The sequence below is a fragment of the Megascapheus bottae genome, chromosome 2 (assembly GCF_031878675.1).
Source record: "Megascapheus bottae isolate mThoBot1 chromosome 2, mThoBot2.hap1, whole genome shotgun sequence".
In the NCBI taxonomy this organism is placed as follows: Eukaryota; Metazoa; Chordata; class Mammalia; order Rodentia; family Geomyidae; genus Megascapheus; species Megascapheus bottae.
Genome location: NC_143510.1, coordinates 53714988 through 53737210, shown reverse-complemented (window position 1 = coordinate 53737210; position 22223 = coordinate 53714988). Strand labels below are relative to the sequence as shown.

The following is a 22223-nucleotide window of genomic DNA, read 5'->3' as shown; positions in this document are numbered from 1 at the left end:
TGCCATGTGGGCATTTGGGGCTTTTTTCTATGTGTGTGGTACCGAGGAATCAAACCCGGGTCTTTGTGCATGCTAGGCAAGCACTCTACCACTAGGCCAAACTCCCATCCTCTAAACTGCCTTTTTTAAATGAATGAGAATCTTGCATTTGTCTGTGGCACTTGGTAGCTAGCTCCTTTTAGAGGTGGAAAAATGAGTAGATACATCTTGAATGCTTTGTACCTTTAGTACTAGAGAAAATAATTAGTAGGTTAAAAGTCTCTAAAATTGCTGGGCACCAGTGGTTCACACCTGGAATCCTAGTTACACAGGAGGCTGAGATCTGAGGATCATGGTTCAAAGCCAGCCTGGGCAGGAAAAGTCTGTGAGATTTGTATCTCTAATTAACCATTAGAAAACTGAAAGTGGGACTGTGGCTCAAGTGGTAGAGTGATAGCTTTGAGCTGAAAAGCACAGGGACAGTACCCAGACCCAGAGTTCAAGCCCCACGACCAAAAAAAAAAACCTCTAAAATTTATGTTACGCTTAGAAGTTGGTGTTAATGAAAAGTAGAATTTTAATTAATCCTATTTGGTTGTTGTTGTTGTTGTTGTTGTTTTCCTTAAAATCTGTCTTCTCAGGGGTTGGACACATGGCTTGGGTGGTAGAGTGCCAGCCAGTGAAAGTGTCAGACACTAAGTTTGAGTCCTGGTTCAAAAAAAAAAGAAAAAAAATCTGTCTTCTGTGTATTATTTGGGTTTACTATTCACAAACAGTACTGTGGTTTATTAGCTCTTCTTAACATATTTACTGTTTGTGAAAAGTATTTGGTGATTTTTGAAAAAATATTTTAGAATTATGGTGCTAATTTTGAATGACAATATCAGCAGCTTTTTTTATTGCAAAGGGTTTGGGAATTTGTTGACATAAAGCCATTTTCTCTGACTCCTGATTCTTTCACCTAGGCTCTCTAGCCTATGGTCTATTTTTAAATCCTGCTGCTGTGCTCTGTATTGCGGCAAGATTTTTTTTTTCCCCTGAATTATTTATCATTGTTTGGAACTGAATGGAGCAGTATGTTTTTTCACCACTGCTCATTAGAACCCACGTGTTTGTCTTCAACTTGGTTGACAGATTTGGTTCAGTTAAACCCCACCAGCCCATCCTGTGAAGGCTGCAAGGCAGTGTGGGCCACAGTCTGGGATACACTGTCAAATAATTCAGACTTAGGTTGTTTCAGGAACAGAAGAGAGGCTAGCTATGTCATGTTCTTCTTTTAGCTATTGTTGAAAGATAGAGATTGTGTTATATTGTTTTTTCTGAGGATATTTTAAAAAGTTTGTTTCTATGGTTGTTACATTGATGTTGTTTATTTAGAGTAGATAGGAAGACATTTCTATGAAAAGCACATTAAATCAAGGAGTCCTTCCTTCCTTCCTTCCTTCCTTTCTTTTTTTCTTTCTTGTTCTAGGGCTTGAACTCAGGGCCTGAGCCCTGTCCTCGGGCTTTCCCAAGGCTCAAGCTCTACCACTTGAGCCACAGCACCACTTCTGGCTTTTTCTATGTATGTGGTAACAAGGAATTGACCCAGGGCTTCATGCATGCTAGACAAGCACTCTACCACTAGGCCAAACTCCCAGCCAAGGTTTCTTTTAGTTAGCAATATGTTCTGGAAGCTGGACAAGATGGCTCATGACTATAATTCTAGCTACTCAGGAGGCTGAAATCTGTGGATTGTGGTTCAAAGCCAGCCGGGGCACTAAAGACCCTAAAGACTTAAGACTTATCTCTAGTTAACCACCAGAAAAAGGGAAGTTGCCCTGTGGCTTATGGATAGGGTGGTAGTCTAGAGCTGATGAGCTCAGGGACAACACCCAGGCCCAGGGGTAGGGTGGTAGTCTTAGAGCTGAAGAGCTCAGGGACAGCTCACAGGCCCAGGGTTCAAGCCACACAACCAAAAGTTATATCCTGAATATTTATGGATAGTTTAAAATTCCTTGGCTTAGGGTATGAGTGCAGTGTAGTTATTTTGAGTGACTATTTCTTCCCCTTTCTGTTTTGGAATGCATTAGGATTCATATTTCTTCGTCTACATTCTGTGTTTTTTTTTTTTTCCTTGCATCTTCTTTCTCACAAATACTTTTTCTTGATGTCATACTCTTTGGTATATTAGCAGTTCAAAATTATTTCTTCTTTAAATGTTTAACCCTTTCCTGTCACTGGAGGCTGAAAGAAAGTAGCTATCAACTGGTAGGGTACTGAAAAGATTTGAAATCTGTTTGCCTGCTTTGTTTTATCTTCCATCTCTGAATTTGTGTGCCCTTTTTAAGAAAAGTAATAGTATTTTTAGAATAGTGGTGAATTGTTTTGATATTTTGAACTAAACTTTTATTGGTTCTTGCTGCCCATTGATTCTACTTACTGTCATTTCATTCTTACATGATAGTGACTCTGAGGTCCAAATCCTATACTGGCAGAACCTTAGGACAGCTCAACACCTATTTTTGCAACTTGTTTCTTTGGATTATATCTAAGAAGTTAAACTGATTTTACTGTCTTTTCTTTGTACTTTTTCTCTTTTCCAATATACCTTTTTGGTTGTTGCTACTCAGGTTTCAACTCAGCCTGGCCCTATCCCTTAACTTTTATTTTATTTTAATTAGTCATGGGAGTTGAACTCAGGGCCTGGGCACTATCTTTGAGCTTTTTTTGCTACCACTTTGAGCTATAGGGCTACTTCTGGTTTTCTGTTGGCTAATTAGAGATAAGAGTCTCACAGATTTTCCTGCCTGAGCTGTCTTTGAACTTCCATCCTCAGACTTAACCTTCTGAGTAGCTAGGATTACAAGTGTAAGTCATCAGTGCCCCAGCTCTTTGTTACTATTTTTCATTTCTCCTTTCCAATTTCCTTGTCCTTTTCTTTTTGCCAGTCCTGGGCTTGGGCTCAGGGCCTGAGCACTGTCCCTGGGTTTTCTCAAGGCCAGAGCTCTACCACCTGAGCTGTCAAGTTCATTTCCAACGTTGTCTTGTGAGTGGCACTTTTTTTGTTTTGTTTTGTTTTTGTTTTGGGTCTATCGTGGTACTTGTCCTTGAGTTCATCAGCTCAAGGCTACTGCCCCACCACTTGAGCCATAGCACCACTTCCGGTTTTCTTTTTTTTTTCTTCTTTTTTTTTCTTGTAATTAATAAAAGGGTTCCATGATATTTGCCAGATAGAAGGTGCATTAATTCACATACATTGATACCCTTTCACATGTCTTGGTACCCATTACCCTCCCCCCCACCCACCACCCACCCCGTCACTTCCAGTTTTCTAGTGATTAATTGGAGCTGAGAATCTCATGGACTTTAGTGCCCAGGCTGGCTTTGAACCTTGATCCTCAGATTTCAGCCTCATGAGTAGCTAGGATTACAGGTGTGAGCCACCATGCCTGGTAGGCACTTACTTTTAAAACCATAGACCCTGTACTCAAGAAATTGCAGTGTTAAGGAAAAATAAGAAATTAAAGGATTTATTTGTTATATCAATTTTGGATCTTTTAAATTTCAGGTGTACCTTTGAACTACAAATTTCTATGGTAATAGCAAGAGTAAAGATCATGTTTCCTGTAGAAGTAGTATGAAATATTTCCCTACTACTTTGAGTACCTGGACAGCAGCCACTCTCAGCCACTCTCTGGTTATTAGACAGACTCATTGGATGATTGTGTAAGGAAAAAGGAATCCTAGGTGTTAAGACTCTCTATTTTATGTTTTGCAGGATGGTATTAGTACTGACTTTAGTCTTGAGATGATATTTTGGAGAATTAAAAAAAAATCCTGATTCCAAAATAGCCACCCAAGTTTTCTATGCATATAAACATTTAGTATATATAATTGCTGGTATGTTAGAATTGTTGAGTTAAAGTCTATCCTTGATGGCTGATGATATATAGTTTTGCATACTTATCTAAATAATAGTGGACTCACATCAATTAACTGTGAGTGTTTTAGTGAGCTTCAGAACCAGAATCACATATTATCTGCAATTCTGTTAACTTCATTTTCCAACTTCCCATGTCATTTTGCATGAGAATTGGGCCTTGGAGATCGTAATTTAGAGCTATGGTCTCTGACCTTTTAAGAAGTAAAGCTTTATTTATTTGTTCTGCTGCTTGTGAGAGATTGCTTGGTGTTATTAAGGTGCTAAGGTGGATGTAGTGAGTGGAGAAAAAAGTGGGCAGGCAAGTAAGAAAAAAGTTCTTGAATGAAATCTAGGAAGAAACTCCTTGATATTGTTTTGCTTAATCCTGTATTATAATCTGATGATTGTAAAACAGCATTCTATCTATTTGTGCTGCCTTTTTAGTCCTACTTAGCTATGTTAGATAAATTCTCAGCTGATGTTACTATGTACAAATCTAGGAAATAGTTCTTAATGCCACTCTTACTTTTTACTCTGACAGCAGAATTTGAAAGTCCCAGTGATTACCCTCAGGTCCAGTAATTTACTAGAAGGACTCCTAAAACTCACTAAAACTATTATAGTTACAGTTTAGTATAGCAGAAGGATACAGATTAAAATCAACCAACTGAAGGAACATATGGATAGAGTCCTATAGGGTTCCGCATGCTGAGCTTTCAGATTCTTCTCCCAGTGGAGTCATGGACAGTGTTAATTCTTCCTGTGAGTGATGTGATAATACACATGGAGTACTGCCAACCAAGAACACTTATCTGAATCTTGGTGTACATGGTTTTTACAGGAGCTTCATTGTGTAGCTGTGGTTGACTGCCCAAGTAGCTGACCGTAATCTCCATATCCTACTTTGAGGTTGAGGTGACAGTTTGTGTCCCAAAGTCTCTGTCATAAATTACATTGTTAGATTATCTAGCGTGGCTCAAGATTTTCTATTAAATACATTCTTTCTTTCCAAGATGCTGAGTACTAGTTGATGGTCTAGTTGAGGGTAAGTTTAAAGTATGTATGTATGTATGTATTTGTGCCAGTCCTGGGGTTTGAACTCGGGGCTTGGGAGCTCTCCCTGAGCTTTTTACCTTAAGGCTAGTGCTCTATCACTTGAGCCACCGTAGCTCCTATTCTGGCCTTTTGGTGGTTAAGTAATGATAAATGTCTCAAGGACATTCTTGCCTGGGCTGGCTTTGAACCATGATCCTCAGAGTTCAGTCTCCTGAATAGCTAGGATTACAGGTGTGAGTCACTGATATCTGGCTTGAAAAATTAATTTTTTTACACACATTATGGAATTCTTAGGCTCAACTATGAGGAAGGAGGAAAGAACTAATTTAAATTTCTTTGAACTGTGCAAATTTATTTTCTGCATACTATAAATACACACAACACGTACACCATTTTTGTTGTTGTTGTTGTTTAAATAATACTGAGAATTGAACCCAGCACCTTTTGCACACCAGACAGGTACCCTACTACTGACCCACATCCCTATCCCCCTTCTTAAAGATAGTCTGCCAGCATATATTTTGTACTAACAGTGACAAAAAGTCACAAACGAAGGCCCTTTGAACACTCAGCAGGAACAGCCGGTTCAGATCTACAGAAATTGTAGGTATTGTAATTATTTTTGGGTGCTGTGAATTAAATCTAGGGCCTTTTCATAATTGACAAAATGTTTAGCCTTTGATCTATAAGTATTAGAAATCATGACTATCTGCACAGTGCTGCAATCTCACTGAATTGAAGAGACAAAAGAATTTTATAGGGAAAAAACAGATAATCATTATAGTTTGTTCTATAAAACTCATCATAATTTGAAACTATTCTAAGTTGAAATTGGCATTTGATTTACCTAACCCAGCAAATACTGTAATTTAGCAACACAGTGCACTCTATAAAGTTTTGGTTGTTTACCCTTTGATCACATGACTGATTGGGAGCTGTTCACCCTTGTTCACTGTCACTACTTAGTATTTCATAAGAATGTTGTGCCACTTGTCACTAGTCACTATTGTATCTAAATTACATCTGATATGATTGATATACTTAGAAGGAAATTTAGATACACTAAGGTACACCAAGGGAAAAACCATATGAGGACACAGCAAGAAGACATCCATTTGAAAGCCAAGAAGAGGGGCCGGGAGTTTGACCTAGCGGTAAAGGGCTTGCCTACCATCCACAAAGACCCAGGTTCAATTTCTTGGCATCATGTACATACAAAAAGCTGGAAGTGGTGCTTTTGGCTGAAGTGATAGAGCTCTAGCCTTGAGAAAGCCCAAGGACAGTGCTCAGGCCGAGTTCAAGGCTCGCGACTGGGGAGAAAAAAATCGAAAGCCAAAAAAAAAAAAAAAAAATTGTCAGGGGAAGCCAGATCTGTTGACATCATCACCATAGACTTTTAAGATCCAGAACTGTAAAAAATTAAGACTATGTGGCTTTACTATATATTTTAATATATCTACTTACATACAAGATTAGGTTCACACGTTTTCATTTAGAATCATTGCAAATCACAAGAATGTTAAAACCAAAGTGCCAAATGCAAAAAAAATGAGTCAACCTAAAATTCTGTTTGCAGTGAAAACACCTTTCAAAATTGGAGGAAACTGATCAGAATGGGCAATTTTCTAGAGTTACAAAGTATATTAATAGTTGGCTTAGGACTGAGAATTGGGCAAAAAACAGGAGTATAAACTAATGAGTACAAATGTCTTTTAGGAATGATAAAAATGTTCCAAATTGAATTTAGAAGACAGACATAACTCTGAATATACAAAAATCTGTTGTACATTTTTTGAAGGTGGGGATAATGGGGCCTAAACTCAGGTCCTCACATTTACTAGGCAAGTGCTCTGCCACCTGAACCATACTACTAGCCCTTTTTGCTTTAGTTCTTTTCAGGTAGAGCCTCCCATTTTTTTTTGATCTGAGATTGGCCTTAGACTACAATCCTACTTTTATGTGCCTAGTAGCTAGGATTATAAACTGCTATGCTCAACCCAAATGAGTAAATTTATATGACATGTGCTGTGTGTTTGCACGCACTAGTGTGTGGTACTAGGCTTTGAACTGAGGCCTGCACTATCAAGCTCTACCACATGAGCCATTTTCCAGTCCTTTTTGTTTTCATGATTGTTCAAATAGTGTCTCACATTTATACTGTTTGTCCTAGACTTAGATCCTTCTATTTATACTTCCCACATAGCTGAGATGACACATGTATTCCATTCATTGTGTCCTTCATTTTATTGGTTAAGTTAGGGTTCATGGAAATTTTTCCCATATTGGCCTTGAACTCTGCTCACTTATTCTGTTCTCCACTGTCTGAGTACCCAGACTTTCAGACATGAGTCACCATACCTTCCGTTTTTTTTCTTTTCCCTTTTTTTTTTTTTTTTTTTTGAGGCAAAGACTTAATACATAGTCCAGGTTGGCCTGGAACTCACAATCTTTCTCATTGCTGGGATTATACCACCCTAGGTGTCTTGTAGATTGTTTTTTGGGTGGTGGGGGGAGTAGATCATGGGGCTCCGGCTGGCTTGGAGCCTTGATCCTCCAGAGTAGCTAGGATCTAGGATTACAGGTGAGAGCCACTCTTCATCATGTAGATTTTTTATCAACTAAAAGTGTAGATTGGGGCCAAGATTGTGGCCTACTAGTTGAATGCTTGCTTAGCATGATTGAAGCCCTGGGTTCATTCCTTGGTACCACATACACAGAAAAAGCCAGAAGTGGTGCTGTGGCTAACATGGTAGAGCACTAGTCTTGAGAAAGCTAAAGGACAGTGCCCAGGCCCTGAGTTCAAGCCCAGGACTGGAAAAAAAAATGTAGATGATGGCATTAACTCAGGTACCCTGAGTTAAGCAATGTTTGATGACACTGTACAAATTTATTGTGACCAATTCAAGAATGTTGAGAAATGTCTTCAGTAAAGCTAGCCATCCAAATTGAAATATCATACAGGAGCTGGCTTCAGTGCTCTTTTTTTATTAAAGAATTTATTAACATTTACAGTGCTCTATCTTAATGAGCCAATGGAAAAAATAAGTTATTGATATAACCGTGCATACAGTAAAATTGTTAGTCTTCCTTGTCATTAAGTAATTTATAAACACATAATAATTTTATGAGTCATTCATATGAAAGTTTCATCATTTATTACTATTCCTATGGTTATTTCCATATTTTAGCCATTATAATATATGAACATTTTAATATATAATTGTGTTGTATACTTTTAGTTATTGAATAATAGAATTTCTAAAAAGCATTTAAAGCTGATTGTAACTGAAATCTTAGCACAGACAGAGTCCTTAGACAGGTACTCTACCACTTGAGCCACACCCATAGACCTTTTTGTTTTAATATTTCAAATAGGGTGTCACATTTTTTTTGCCTAGACTGAAATAATCCTTTTTGCAATTCCTGCATAGCTGTTATGACAGACAGGTTCTACCATCCCAGATGAAGGTCTCACTAACTTTCTCCCTGGGCTGGTCTTAAATCATAATCCTGATCTGTGCATCTCAAATAGCTGCAAATACAAGTATAAGCTGCCTTGAATGGACTTTATTTACTTTTTATATATTTTTTATGTTTGATATTGGATATTGATATCAGATCAGGAGAGGCTGGCCTCTTCTGAACTCAATATCCTTTCTTGGCCTTCCAAGTGCTAGTACTATAGACTTGAACCAATATGCCTGGCTAAGAACCAAACTGTTATTCAGAGTGACTGTACCTTCATTTAATCCATGGTATTTTATATTTGAGTTATCTGATCATTTTCAGATAGGGAACTTTTCTTAGCTTTTGTTGTTTGTTTCATTTTGATGTGTTTTTGAAAGTCTCATTATGTGTTCCTAGCTGGACTAGACTTGAGATCTCTTTATATTTTTGGATTGGAGAGTAGGCAGTATTGGTGTTTCAGTTCAGGGCTTTGTACTTGTGAGGCAGGCATTCTACCACTTGAGCAACAATACCCCAATACAGGAAGTCAAGATCTTCTTTACTCATCGCAGTGCACAGCTTTACTGTTGAATTTTGAGCATTCTTTACATAATCTAGATACAAGTAATGTGAGTATGTTATTTGCATATATTTTACTCTATGTAGGGGCTTATTTTTTAAATTAACATCATTGCAGAGCAGAATTTTAAATTATTAATTTGTTTATTGTGGGGTCATGGGCCTTGAACTTGCCTGTGTTCCTGAGCTCTTCTGCTCAAGGCTTCCACCCTACCCTTGAGCTAAGCCTCACTTCCCATTTTCTAGAGATTAATTAGAGATAAGAGTCTCAGGTCCTTTTGTGCTTGAGCTGGCTTTGTACCTTGATCCTCAAGTGAGCTACCAGCCGGGCATAGAATTTTAAATTTTTGATGAGGTGCTATTTGTCTCCCCCCCTCCATGTTTGTGATCAAACTTAGGGTTTTACACATACTCAGTAAGCATTCTGTCATCAAACTCTTATCACCAGTCTAGTTTGTTGTTGTTTAATGAATTATAATTTTTGTATCTCATTTTAAAATTCTTTGCTTGGCCAGGAGTTTGGCCTAGTGGTAGAGTGCTTGCCTAACATTTAGGAAGCCCTGCATTTGATTCCACGGCACTACATACTTAGAAGAAGCCAGAATTGCTTCGGCTCAAGTGGTAGAGCTCTAGCATTGAGAAATCCCAAGTATAGCACTCAAACCCTGAGTTTAAGCCTCAAGACTGGCCAAAAAAAAAAAATTAAGAGAGGGGAATTGGGCCAGGTGAGGAGGCTCATGCCTTTAGTCCTAGCTACTCAGAAGGCTGAGATCGGAGGATTGGGGTTCAAAGCCATTCCAGGCACTAAAGTACCAGAGACTTATCTCCAATTAATCACTAAAAAGCTGGATATGGCTCTGTGGCTCCAGTGATAAGGTGGTAGTCTTGAGCTGAAGAGCTCATGGACAGTACCCAGACCCAGAGTTCAAGCTTCAAGGATGTGGGTGGGGTAGAGGGTGGGAGCATAAGAGGGGAATCAGGAAAGTAACTCCATTTGCAGTAGCCTCAGTAGCAGTAGTTAAATAAACCTAACCAAGGAAGCAAAAAACCTTTAAAGCAAAAAGTGAAAATTTGAAGAAATAAATTGAGATGACATTAGGAAATGGAAATACTTTCCATGTTTATAGATAGAATATTATGAAAACGGCCATACTACCAAAATGGTCTATAAATTTAACGTAATCCCCATTAAAATACCAGTGGCATTCTTTACCAAGATAGAGCAATTCAAAAATTAATATGGGACAGAAGGCTACGAATAGCCAAAACAATTCTAGGCAAAAAAAGCATTGCCTGTATTACATTCTCATACTCCTAGCTCTACTACATAGCTATAATAACAAAAACAGCTTGGTACTTGCACAAAAATAGACTTGAAGATCAATAGAACGGATTAGAAGAGCCAGAAATAAAACCATGTACTTACAGTTACCCGATATTTGAAAAGGGAACCAAAGATATATGGTGGAAAACAGCCTCTTCAATTATTGATGTTGGGAAACCTGGGCATCCATATGCAGAAAACTAAAAGATCCCTGTTTATCATTATGCATTAATATTCTAAGTAGATCAAGAACTTCAATGTCAGACATGAAAGTTTGAAATTACTGTAGGAGGAGATAGCAGAAACACTAGAACTTATAAGCATATGCAGAAACTTTTTTAGAAGAGTTCCAGGGGCATAGCAGTTGGGAAGGCTTGACAAATGGGATTACATCAAAATTAAAAGTTTATAGTTACATTTACTAAACTAGAAAGCCAACAGACCAAGGAAAATATATCTGACAAAAACTAACTTCTCTCAGAGCTAATAAACCAGTTTCTATATGGGCAAAGGAGCAAAGGAGAGACTTCTCAGAAGAGGAGGAAAGAGCAGCAAAGAAATACATGAGGAAATGCTCATCATCCTTGGCCACAAAGGAAATGCAAGTCAACACAACTTTGAGATTCCATCTTAGATTGGCCAGCATCATGAATTCAAATAACAACTAATACACGCGGGCATGTGGGAAAAAGGGAACCATATTCCACTGTTGGTGGGAATGTAAACTAGTGTATCACTCTGATATACCTCATTGTTGTACTGTTCACTATAGCTAAGTTATGGAAACAGCCCATATTCCCCACAGTAGATGAGCGGATCCCAAAAATGTGTGCTTACACACAATGAAATTTTACACAGTAATTAGAAAGAAAAATACGTGATTTGCAAGAAAATGGATGCACCTAAAAATAAATCATTTATGAGGTAAGTCAAGGTTAAGAGAGACAAAAGGGGCATGTTTTCTCTCCTATGAGGAAGCTAGATCTAAAATACACTAGGATATGATAAATTACATAGGTTCCTATCCATTCACACATAGTAAGACTAAAGGAAGGGACTCTTGCATTGGAACTCAGAGATGCAGTGCCTCTCTGCCTCTGATCATATAAAAATAATACCTATTGAAATGAACTCCAGGAAGTGGAAATAAAGCTTTTTTTGTTTTTTTTTTTTCTGTTGTCTTGATTGTTTATCTACCTGTAGGAAGGCAATGGGAGACACAGACTTAAGAGTGAACAAAAATGAACTATATAACTTGTAGGCAGGAACAGGAGGGAAGAACTGTGAGAGGGCAGAGGTGACATTGTCTAAAAGAAATGTACTCGTTACTTATGAAATGATGATCTCTGTACATCACCTTTATAATAAGATTTAAAAATTTAATAAAATAAAAAATAAATTATTTTGCTTAATCTTAGATCATAAATATTTACCCTTGTATTTTCTTCTAAATATATTGGAGTTTCCACATTTTACTTTGTTTATTGAGACAGGGTTTTACTCAAACGTAGAATCCTTTTAGCTTCTCAAGTGCTAGGATTGCATTGTACATTACTATACGTTTTACTTTTTTGTTATTGCTGTTGTTGTTGGTTATGGTGCTTGAACTCAGGGCCTGGCCACTATCCCTGAGCTTTATTTTTTTTGCTGAAGACTAGCATTCTACCTCTTTGAGTCACAGAGCCACTTCTGGTTTTCAGGTGGTTAATTGGAGATTAAGAGTTTCATGGAGTTTCCTGCCTGGGCTGGCTTTGACCTTTGACCTTCAGATCTCAGCCTCCTGAGTAGCTAGGATTACAGGAGTAAGCCACCAGAGGGCCTAGCTTAAACACATTTTCTAGTTTGAGTTTTTTGGGTTTTGTTATTGTTATTTTCTATATATGCTGTGAATAGGAACAGTTTATTTCCTCTTTTCCAATCTGTGTGCTTTAAATTTCTTTTTCTTGGCTTACTGCATTAGTTAGGACTTTAACTATAATGTTGAATGTAACAGTGATGTACATCCTTGACTAGATTCTAATCTTAGTGGAAAAGCCTATAGTGTTAATTCTTGTTTTATTTGCCATTTCCTTTTGTTCCTAGTTTTTGATCATCTTTACTTGCATGTTAGGCAAGCACTCTACCACTAGTCCAAACTACGAGCTGGAAATGTGTACTTTCTGTTTTATCAGTTGCATTAGCTACTTTTGCTGTGCCACAAATACCACAGAACAATTTAAAAGAGGAAGATTTACTTTATCTTGGTTTCAGAGATTTCATCCATCACAGTAGGGACAGCTCCGAGGCCCTGAGGTCAAGCCCTAGGACTGGCACACCCCAATTTTATTCAACTTAGATTGGATGTTCAGCCTTTTTTGGATGGTGGTTCCAAAGTCATTTCCGTTTTTTTAAGGTCTTGTAGTGCTATGTAGATCTGCCTCGCATATACATCACCAGTTATCTTGTCAGAAACTCATCCAGAATAGCTGGCAGCCCTTTCTTATAGTTCAGAGTACTGTATATGTCAGGGGATACATATTGAGTTTTTTTTTAGGTGCGAAGTTATCAAGAGACCATTTTAAAGCTAAAAAATAATAGACACATGCATAGATACATATATATTGTTATATGAAGTCTAGATAATTATTTGTACTATTCTTAGAACCTTTCTGTTAAACTTTTCAAGCAAAAATTTGGAGTCCACAAAGAAATGTAGTTCAAAGGTATGTACCAGTGGCTCACATTTATAACCTTAGCTACTCAGGAGGCTGAGATCTGAGGACTGTGGTTCAAAGCCACCCTTGGCAGAAAAGTCTGTGAGGCTTTTCTCCAATTAACTACCAAAAAGCTGGAAATGGAGCTGTGGCTAAAGTCGTAGAGTGCTAGTCTTGAGCAAAAAAAGTTCAGGGACAGCACTCAGGCACTGAGTTCAAGCCCTAGGACTAGCATCTCCCCTTCCCCCCCAAAATAAAAAATACATAGCAAGGAATAAAGAATCAAAAGCTGGGCACGGTGGCTCATGCTTGTAATCCTGGCTATTCAGGAAGCTGAGATTTGAGGATCATAGTTCAGAGCCAGCCCTGGCAGGAAAGTCTGTGAGACTCTTATCTCCAATTAACCACCAGAAAACGAGATGTGGTGCTGTGGTTGAATGGGTAGTACAGCAGCCTTGAGCTGAAGAGCTCAGGGACAGTGCCCAGGCCAGAGTTCAAGTCCCATAACTGACCAAAAAAAAAAAAAAATCGAAGAAACACAGGTTTAAAAAATGTTATCACCAAGCCAGGCATGGTGGCTCAGACCTATAATCCTAGCTTCTCAGGAGGCAGAGATCTGAGGATGGATGTTCAAAGCCAGCTCAGGTACTAGGAGACTCTTTTTTTTTTTTTTTGCCAGTCCTGGGCTTGAGCTCAGGGCCTGAGCACTGTTCTTGGGTTTTCTCAAGGCTAGAGCTCTACCACTTGAGCCTCAGCACCACGTCCGGCTTTTTTCTATGTATGTGGTACCGAGGAATCGAACCCGGGTCTTCATGCATGCTAGGCAAGCACTTTAACCACTAGGCCAAACTCCCGGCCCACTAGGAGACTCTTATCTCCAATTAATCACTAGAAAACATGAAGTGCGGATGTGGCTCAAGGGGTAGGGCTGCAGCCTTGAGTTGAAGAGCTCAGGGACAGTGCCCAGACCCAGAGTTAAAGCCCCATGACCCACAGAAAAAAAAAAAAAATCATCACCAATGGCCTCTCACCTCACTAAGTAAAAAAGCTAGATTTATCTTAGTGGTCTATTTAGCCTTATATCCTAGTGGCTTGTCATCTCACCCAGAATAAAAGCCAGAGTCACTTTTTGTCTTTAGAATTACCTTTAATGATTCTGTGTCATAGTCGTAGAGTTTATCATAGTGCCTAGTCCATAGTAAGAACATAAACACACAGTACGTATGTATTTGAGTGAATGGGTAGATGAGACTTTGTGATAGGGTTATTGATTTCATCTTGTTACCTGAGTTTTAACGATGCTTTTTTGTGCTATTGCAGATCTGTAATGTTCATTAATTCCTGCTATAGTCATTATAACTACTTTTGCTTGGACATTTAAAAATTAGGACCTAAGTGGGCGCAGTAACTCACGCCTGTAATCATAGCTACAGGAGGCTGAGATCTGAGGATCAAAGTTCAAAGCTAGCCCAGGCACAAAAGGACCTGAAACTCTTATCTTCAATTAACCTCTAGAAAATGGGAAGTGGAGCTTGGCTCAAGGGTAGAGAGGTAACCTTGAACTGAAGAGCTCAGGGATAACGTCCAGGCCCAAGGGTAGGGCTGTAGTCTTGAGCTGAAGAGTTCAGGGACAGCACCCAGTCGGAGATCACCCACCCCCCCCCCACCAAAAAAATTTAGGACCCAAAAAGAAATACTAAATTAAGACCTGAGGCTGGAGGAATAACTTGGTGGTAAGAGTACATGCCTCAGGGCTGGGAGTTTGGCCTAGTGGTAGAGTCCTTGCCTAGCATTCATGAAGATCTGGATTTGATTCCTTGGTCTCACATACATTAAAAAAACAAAAAAAATAGAAGTAGTGCTGCACCTCAAGTGTTAGAGCTCTAAGGCCTTGAGAAAACCCAAGGACAGTGCTCATGCCCTGAGCCCAAGCCCAGGACTGGCAAAAATAAAAAATAAAAATAAAATCAAAGAATACACTCTTCAGCACAAGGTCCTGGTTTAGTCCCTACCACCAGAGGGAAAAAAAAATCCTGAGAGTCATGTTTATCTTTGTCATGCTAGAGTTGCTCATAACTCCAGATTATTATTGTTTTCTTCAGATCTGCTTTGAATCACTTCCTTTACTTATTCTTAGTCCTTTGCACTTGATATTCTCTCAATTCTGTTTGTAAGGTACCTTTCTGATTTTCCTGCTCCCTCTTTTTTTTTTTTTTTTTTTTTTGCCAAAATCTTCCTCCCATTCTTTGAGGGCAAGAACTATTAGATAGTTGCTGCTATTTTATGCTGTCTATCTTCTGCCCCCAAATGAAAATTTATTTTACTAAATATAGCTCACTGGAGAGAAAATTCTATTTAACAAGTCTTAGTCTTTGTTTTACATTTCTGAAGTTGAGCCCTGTAGCTTTTAGACAGTGGCCTCAATTATTTTGCCTGTGAAAGAAGGGCAAAATAAATTTAAAGGTGAATTTTTAATCCAGTACATAACCACAAGTAATTGTTCTTCACGAAAGTGGGTATTTTGGCATCTGAACATCAGCAGCAGAAAGGAGTTGTCGCTGTGTCTTTAAAAGCTATCCTCAGTACAGTGTGGAGGCAGGCTTGCCACTGAAATGCTTGAATGAGAGAAAGAAGAGGTGGTGGGAGGAAATGCTCTTGCAGCCTGTGTGTGTGTGTGGGGGGGGGAGAGGTATAGAGAGGGGGAGCGAGGAGGATGGGAAGATGTACTGTGAGTGTGACTGTTGGCAGAGCTCTGGGTGACATCTCTCAGAACAGCTGGGCCATGGTCTGCTTTAGAGCTGCTTGTCAGAGCAGTTAGCTTGCTGGAGACGCAGCAGCAAAGATCAGTAGCATTTCATTCAAGGGTAAAGGGGGGGGGGGATGGATGGGCCTTGTGGGCGAGGGAAGGGAGAAAGGCACAGGTTTCCCAGAAGGAATTCTTCCAGCAAAATTCCGGCATAGCAGATCCTTGCAATGAGGTGTCTCCATTAATAATGTGAGCTCATGGTTGGTGTAAATGCAGATCATCTGGGGTGAGTTTGGGATAATTTTCTTTTATTAAATGAAAATCCTTGAACTTCATAGGTCAGGAGGGAAGAAGCTACAGAGATAAATATCATTTCTATCTTGATTGATTTAGCTGATAATATACATGAAAGAAATTAGGGAATTTTCAAGTGTTAAATTTTATGATGATTCTGTGCACATTTCTGTTTAATCTTTAAAATATTAAAAAAAATCTTGTTTGCTAGAACTTTTACTCTATTCAGATTCTATCTCTCCTGTGGCTATTTCAAGCAGTGGTTCATTCAGATTTAGTTTATGAGAACAGTGGTGATTTCTGTTCTCTGGTGATGCTGTTGACGCACATTGCAGGAAGCAGGGAATCCCCTATAAATATCCTTCACTGTGTCATTCCTCGGCTATCTACTCTCAGCTGGTGAATATGCCTCTTTGTCCTATGTCTTTATGTAACTGTCCCCTGTCTTTAAATGTGATATGAAGAAATATATTGCCTTTACCATGTCTGGGGGGAGCTTTATGATTATAAACATCCTATGAGCAATTTGTTGACCTTTTTACTAAAAATGCTTTTTGATGTATTCGGGATGTCATCTCAATTTCTTTGTGTTACCATTGCTTATTTTGTATTACTTGTTTGTTTCTTCTAATTGGCTTATTTTTGTTGGATGGCTTTGGTTTCTAAAGAGTGCGGAGATGGGATTCCCTCTACCTCCAGTGACGTATGATTTTGTTTGCAGTCTTTTTCTTCTGAGAGGGAGGGGACGAGAGAAGGAAGAAGAAAAATCCATCTGAAGCGGTGCGTTCTCCCTTTATGACTTGATGATAACTGGGTACCATTAAATAGAGCTGAAGCTAAAGTGAGATGTTTTAATGATAGAGGTGCTATTGTGTTTGTTCATTTTTAGAATAGACTTAAGACGAAAGTCAGGATTGCTAACAGCAGGGTGCCTGAATTAACCCTGTAAATTCTGCTGTTAATGAATTTTACCTAACAGCCTTTTCTAAATATGGAAAGAAAAAGGTTTCATAGCTGCTTCCTAAAACCAAATAATTCAATGTTGAATTTAGCAATTTAGAATTTTTCTGCCTTATTTGTACTGTCCCTGATCAAGTAGTTTGTATGCTGTTTTTCAGACCTCAAAAATAGGTAGTTATATAAAAGTCCTTTTCTGTGTAGTTTAGAATAAATTCTAATTTTGAATGTATGTAGCTAAAGCAGAGCTTAGGAAGCTAGATATACGCCTAGGTGTGGTCATGGCAGTCCAGCCTATCCTTTTTTGAATTCAGTGTTTTTAGGTTTCCAGTTCCTTTTATGCATCTCCATTTTAATATTGCTGGTCCTTGGAGGGCTGCCTGTAGAGGTCAGTTTGAAGAGCTCAGTAGATGAGAGCCTAGCAAAATTTAAAGAGGAACCTTTTATGTGAATAGCATATGTGGAGATATGCCTTTAAGAACTTGCTGGTTTATTTTCTATCTTCATTTTCTTTCATGTTCTGTTCTTCCACTTACTCTAAATTCTTTGTGTAAAGTGAAAAAGATGTTAAGGTCTTAGATTATGAGTCCTATTTTCTATGGGGATTTGATTATATTTATTACAAATATTTCAAAATAACAATCTCATGAGGGGCAATAAAAAAGGATAATAATCCTAAAATTCTAGCATTCCAGAGAGCATTCCAAAATAGTAAACAATTTAGAAGTCTGTCAGATACTGGAATTACAAGGTTAAGAGAAATTCCATTGCATTTTTGCATTTTGATATTGCAGCAAATATGGGGATAATTTCTTGTTAGCTTTTCAGGAAAACCCCTATGGTGGACAACTCTCTTTAATCGTTGCTGGGAGACTGCTCTGACGTCACTGGGAGCAGTTCCCTGTCTGCAACTAGAACAGGAATAGCCTTTGAGGGGGAAAGAAAACTGCTGTAGAATTAAAAGATGGCAGTTTTGCTAACTTGGTTTTCCTTCTATTTGGAGGTGAGTAGGACATATCTAAAAATCATTAGCTGTTTCAGTCATTACCAAGGGAAAATTTACCAAAAGACCTTTTTCCCCTAGATGAAAGAATCTTCTTTTTAAATATTTGTTTTGTAACCACCAAAGAAAGTTCAGGTAAGATCAAGGACTTTAAGCTTTGTTAAAAGATATGGAAAAAATATGATTACAGGTTTTTTTTTGTTGTATTTTGTTTGTCAGTCCTGGGGCTTAAGGAACTCAGCGTCTAGGCACTGTACCTGAGCTTTTTTTTTTTTTCTCAAGATTAGCACTCTTCCACTTTGAGCCACTACTCCACTTTCAGTTTTCTGGTGGTTAATTGGAGATAAAAGTCTCACAGACTTTCCTTCCCTGGCTGATTTTGAACTGTGATCCTCAGATATCAGCGTCCTGTGTAACTAGGATTATAGCCATAAACAACCAGCACCCAGCTTGGATTATCTTTTTGAGCTGTAGTCTCATTGGTTTTGCCAGGGTGGCCTATAATCAAGATTCTTCTGATCTTTGCTTCTCAAGTAGCCGAGATTACCTGCATGAGCCACATTGTGCCTGGCCTATCATCATGAAAAATAAAAATCTCTACTGAGAGTTACCTATAAATGAATTTTTAGAATATGTTGAATTCAGATAAATGTGATAATCTTTGAAAAGTCCTGAGCATAGTGTTTGGAGATAGTACTCAATAAATGATAGCTATTGCTATTTTTACTTAAGATGAATTGCTTCCTGTGATCAGAGCCTAGGACTTTCATATTAGAGATAACAGCAGTGAGCAAATGTCCTTTTTATGCAGCTATGTGTCCTTCTGATGTCAGTAAGTATACTCTCTTGTACCTATTGGCCCAAGAACTTTTTGTATTATGTAGGTACCTATCCTAAGGTTTGAACTCAAGGCCTGCATACTGTCCTTGAGCTTTTGTGCTGAAGGTTAGTACTCTACCACTTGAGTCATACTTCAGCTTTTTGGTGATTAATTGGAGATAAGTGTTCTCATGGACTTTCCTGCCTTTTTTAGCTTTGAACCACAGTCCTCAAATCTCCACTCCTGCATCACGAAGATTACAGGAATGAACTACTAGTGTCTGGCTCTGGTCCACAACTTTTTTTTTTTTTTTTTTTTTTGGGTGGGTCATGGGGCTTGAACTTGGCCTAGGCACTGTCCCAGAGCTCTTCAGCTCAAGGCTATTGCCCTACCTCTGGATCTGGGTGCTGTGCCTGAGCTCTTCAGCTCAAGGCTAATGCCCTACCCCTGGGCCTGGGCCTGGGCATTGTCCCTGAGCTCTTCAGTTTCAGGCTACTGCCTTACCCTTGAGCCAAGCCCCACTTCCTGTTTTCTAAAGATTAATTGGAAGTAAGAGTCTGGAGTCCTTTTGAGCCTTTATCCTTAGATCTCAGCCTTCTGAATAGCTAGCCAGAACTTTTAAAAAGGGGGAAAAAAAAATCTACCCTGTGGGTTTAGACTGAACTATTTAGTTTTCATTCCTCTTTTCCTTTCTCCTTTCTCTTCCTCTCTCCTTCCCTCCATTCCTTCCTCCTGTATTTCCTTCCTTCTTTCTCTCTTACCAGGATTTGAACTCAAGGGCTCATACTTGCTTTGTTAGAGATCTACAACTTGAGCCTTACCTAAGTCCCTTTTTGCTGGCTTATTAGAGATAGAATTTTACAAACTTTTCTGCCTGGGCTGGTCTCAAACGTCAGTCCTCCAGATTGTAGCCTCCTTAATAGCTAGCTTTATAGATGTGAAGTCGTCATTGTCATCTCCTTCCTCTTCCTCTTCTTCCTCTCCTCATTCTCCTCCTCTTCCTCCTCCTCCTCCTCCTCTTCCTCCTCCTCCTCCTCCTCCCCCTCCTCCTCCTCCTCCTCCTTTTTCTTTTTTGTTGGTGGAGGGGCTTGAACTCTGGGCCTGGGCATTGTCCTTGATCTCTTCAGCTTAAGCACTAGCTCTACCACTTGAACCACAGCACCACTTCTGGTGTTCTGGTGATTAATTGGAGATAAAGAGTCTCACACATTCCTGCCTGGGCTGGCTTTGAACTGTGATGCTCAGATCTCAATCTCCTGAATAGCTAGGATTACAGGCGTGAGCCACCGCACCCAGCTTCCCCTCCATTCTTGCCCACAAGTTACACAGGTCATTTTCCACAGTACATTATAATTTCCACAGTATGATTGCATTTGTGCACTTGACATCCCCATCCTCCCCCCGCCCCACACAGGTGCCAGTCTATGAAGTTTTCTTTTTTCTTTTTCTTTTCATATATTTTTATTGTAATTAATAGAAGGGTTACATGATATTTGCCAGATAGATAGATGGTGCATTAATTCCCATACATTGATACCCTTTCACATGTCTTGGTCCCCATTTCACTCCCCCCCCCCACCCTCCTATGAAGTTTTCTTAATGATTGTATAGAGGAACCCTGATGTATGGTCTCAATAGTGACTTTCTTTGCTAATAACTACCGTGTGTGTGTCTTGAACTTTTTTGCTCATTGCCAGCTGCAGCTTCGATTCCAGTTTTTCTGGTGGTTAATTGGAAATAAGCATCTCACAGAATTTCCTGCCCAGGCTGGCTTCAAACTGTGATGGTCAGATTGCAGACTTCTGGGTCTCTAGAATTACAGGCATGAGTTGCCAGCACCCGGCTATTTGCCGGTTTTTGTTGTTGTTTTGTTTTTTGTTTTTCTGTGGGTCATGGGACTTGAACTCTCTGTCTGGGTATTGCCCCTGAGCTATTCAACTCTTGACTATAGACCCTGAGCTATTCAGCTCATTACTACCACCCTACCTTTGAGCCATAGCACTACTTCCCTTTGCCCTAACTTAAAAAAAAAAAAACAAAAACCTTCAGAATAATTTATGACTCACACTAAAAGTTGTGTCTATCACATTTTTTCTGGGTTAACACCTTAAGAATTCTTGGAAACAGAAAAATAGAAATTTCTATAATTCTGCCCATTGCTTTTCAAATTATCTGTCTTTGTAGAGCCCTTGGAATTGAGTCCTGATGGACTGAGACATTTATTTATGTGGGACTTGTTCAAATGAAATAAATATACAGGAAATTTCAGCCAAAAAAATCCTAGAAACATTTATTACCTATTTTTACTGGGCAATAATCTCTGCCTTTTTCTTTATTTTGGTACTAGTTCTGGAGTTTGAACTCGGGGCCTTTCCCCACTTGCCATATCTCTAGTCATTTTTTTGGGGGGGGGCTAATTGGTGATAAGAATTTCTTATATTTGTCTACCTAGGCTGGCTTCAAACCACAATTCTCAGATCTTAGTCTCTTGAGTGGCTATGATTATAGGTGTGAGCCATAAATGCAAGGCCAGTTTTTTCTTTTCTAATATGCAACAGTATAAGTATATTTAATATTACTGAAACACACACACACACATACAAACTGTGTGAAGCAGATGAAAAAATTCAGATTTTGTCTAGTTCTTAGTATTCACTTACCACCACGTGCCAGAAAATGGAGATCAGAAATGCTTATTTCACTTTGAGATTAGTACTTTATGAATTACTACTGTTCAGTGGCATCCCAGGAAATGGGGTATACCCAGTTATCCAAATAGATTGTAGGATGTTCATGAGCAACAATGAGGTATATGATAGTACTTTTGTTTTGTCTGTTTCTCTCATTTAATTTGTAATTATTACATTCATGCTTTGCTTCAAGGGAAGTTTGCAGGTAAGGGAGAAGAAATGCACTCATATGGAGTGTGAAGAGCAAATGTTGCAAACAGCAATTTTTTTTTCTCAAGGTGTAATGGACAGTGGTAGAGAAAGGAAGTAGAGAGAAAAGGTCTGGCATAATGGAATTCTAAGGATTGTAGGAGCCGTCTGTGACTTGAGAATGTAGAGAAAAAAGGCTCAGATAAGTGAATTTTTATACTCATTTTAACTTTCTGTGAAAAAAGTTATAAAAACAATGTTTGTTAAACATGTCATTTGAAATATGATGTAAAAAATCAATGTTAATAAATTCTTTAATAAAAAAACAAATAGTTATCAGTCTTAAGTTAAAATCTTTAGTTTTTTGTTTTTGGGTTTTTTTTTTTTTTTTTGCCAGTCCTGGGCTTGAGCTCAGGGCCTGAGCACTGTCCTTGGACTTTCTCAAGGCTAGAGCTCTACCACTTGAGCCTCAGCACCACTTCCGGCTTTTTTCTATGTATGTGGTACCGAGGAATTGAACCTGGGTCTTCGTGCTAGGCAGG

The 22223-nt window shown here is 38.8% G+C and overlaps 1 protein-coding gene across 22 annotated transcripts in view; it reads left to right on the top strand.

The window, feature by feature from the left end:
• Positions 1-22223, top strand: part of R3hdm2 (R3H domain containing 2) — a 124312-nt gene that overhangs the window by 32959 nt on the left and 69130 nt on the right. For 17 of the 22 annotated variants that reach the window (XM_090327576.1, XM_090327589.1, XM_090327561.1 and 14 more), the window contains exon 1: positions 15893-16014. The exons of 3 other annotated variants lie outside the window; for them this stretch is intronic. In XM_090327576.1, coding sequence (XP_090183702.1) covers positions 15999-16014 — 16 coding nt within the window. In that variant the 5' untranslated portion in view covers positions 15893-15998. Of the gene's footprint in view, positions 1-15892; positions 16015-16743; positions 16803-22223 lie in introns of those variants that run through there. 2 more of the 22 variants (XM_090327523.1, XM_090327515.1) reach the window with 2 other exon arrangements.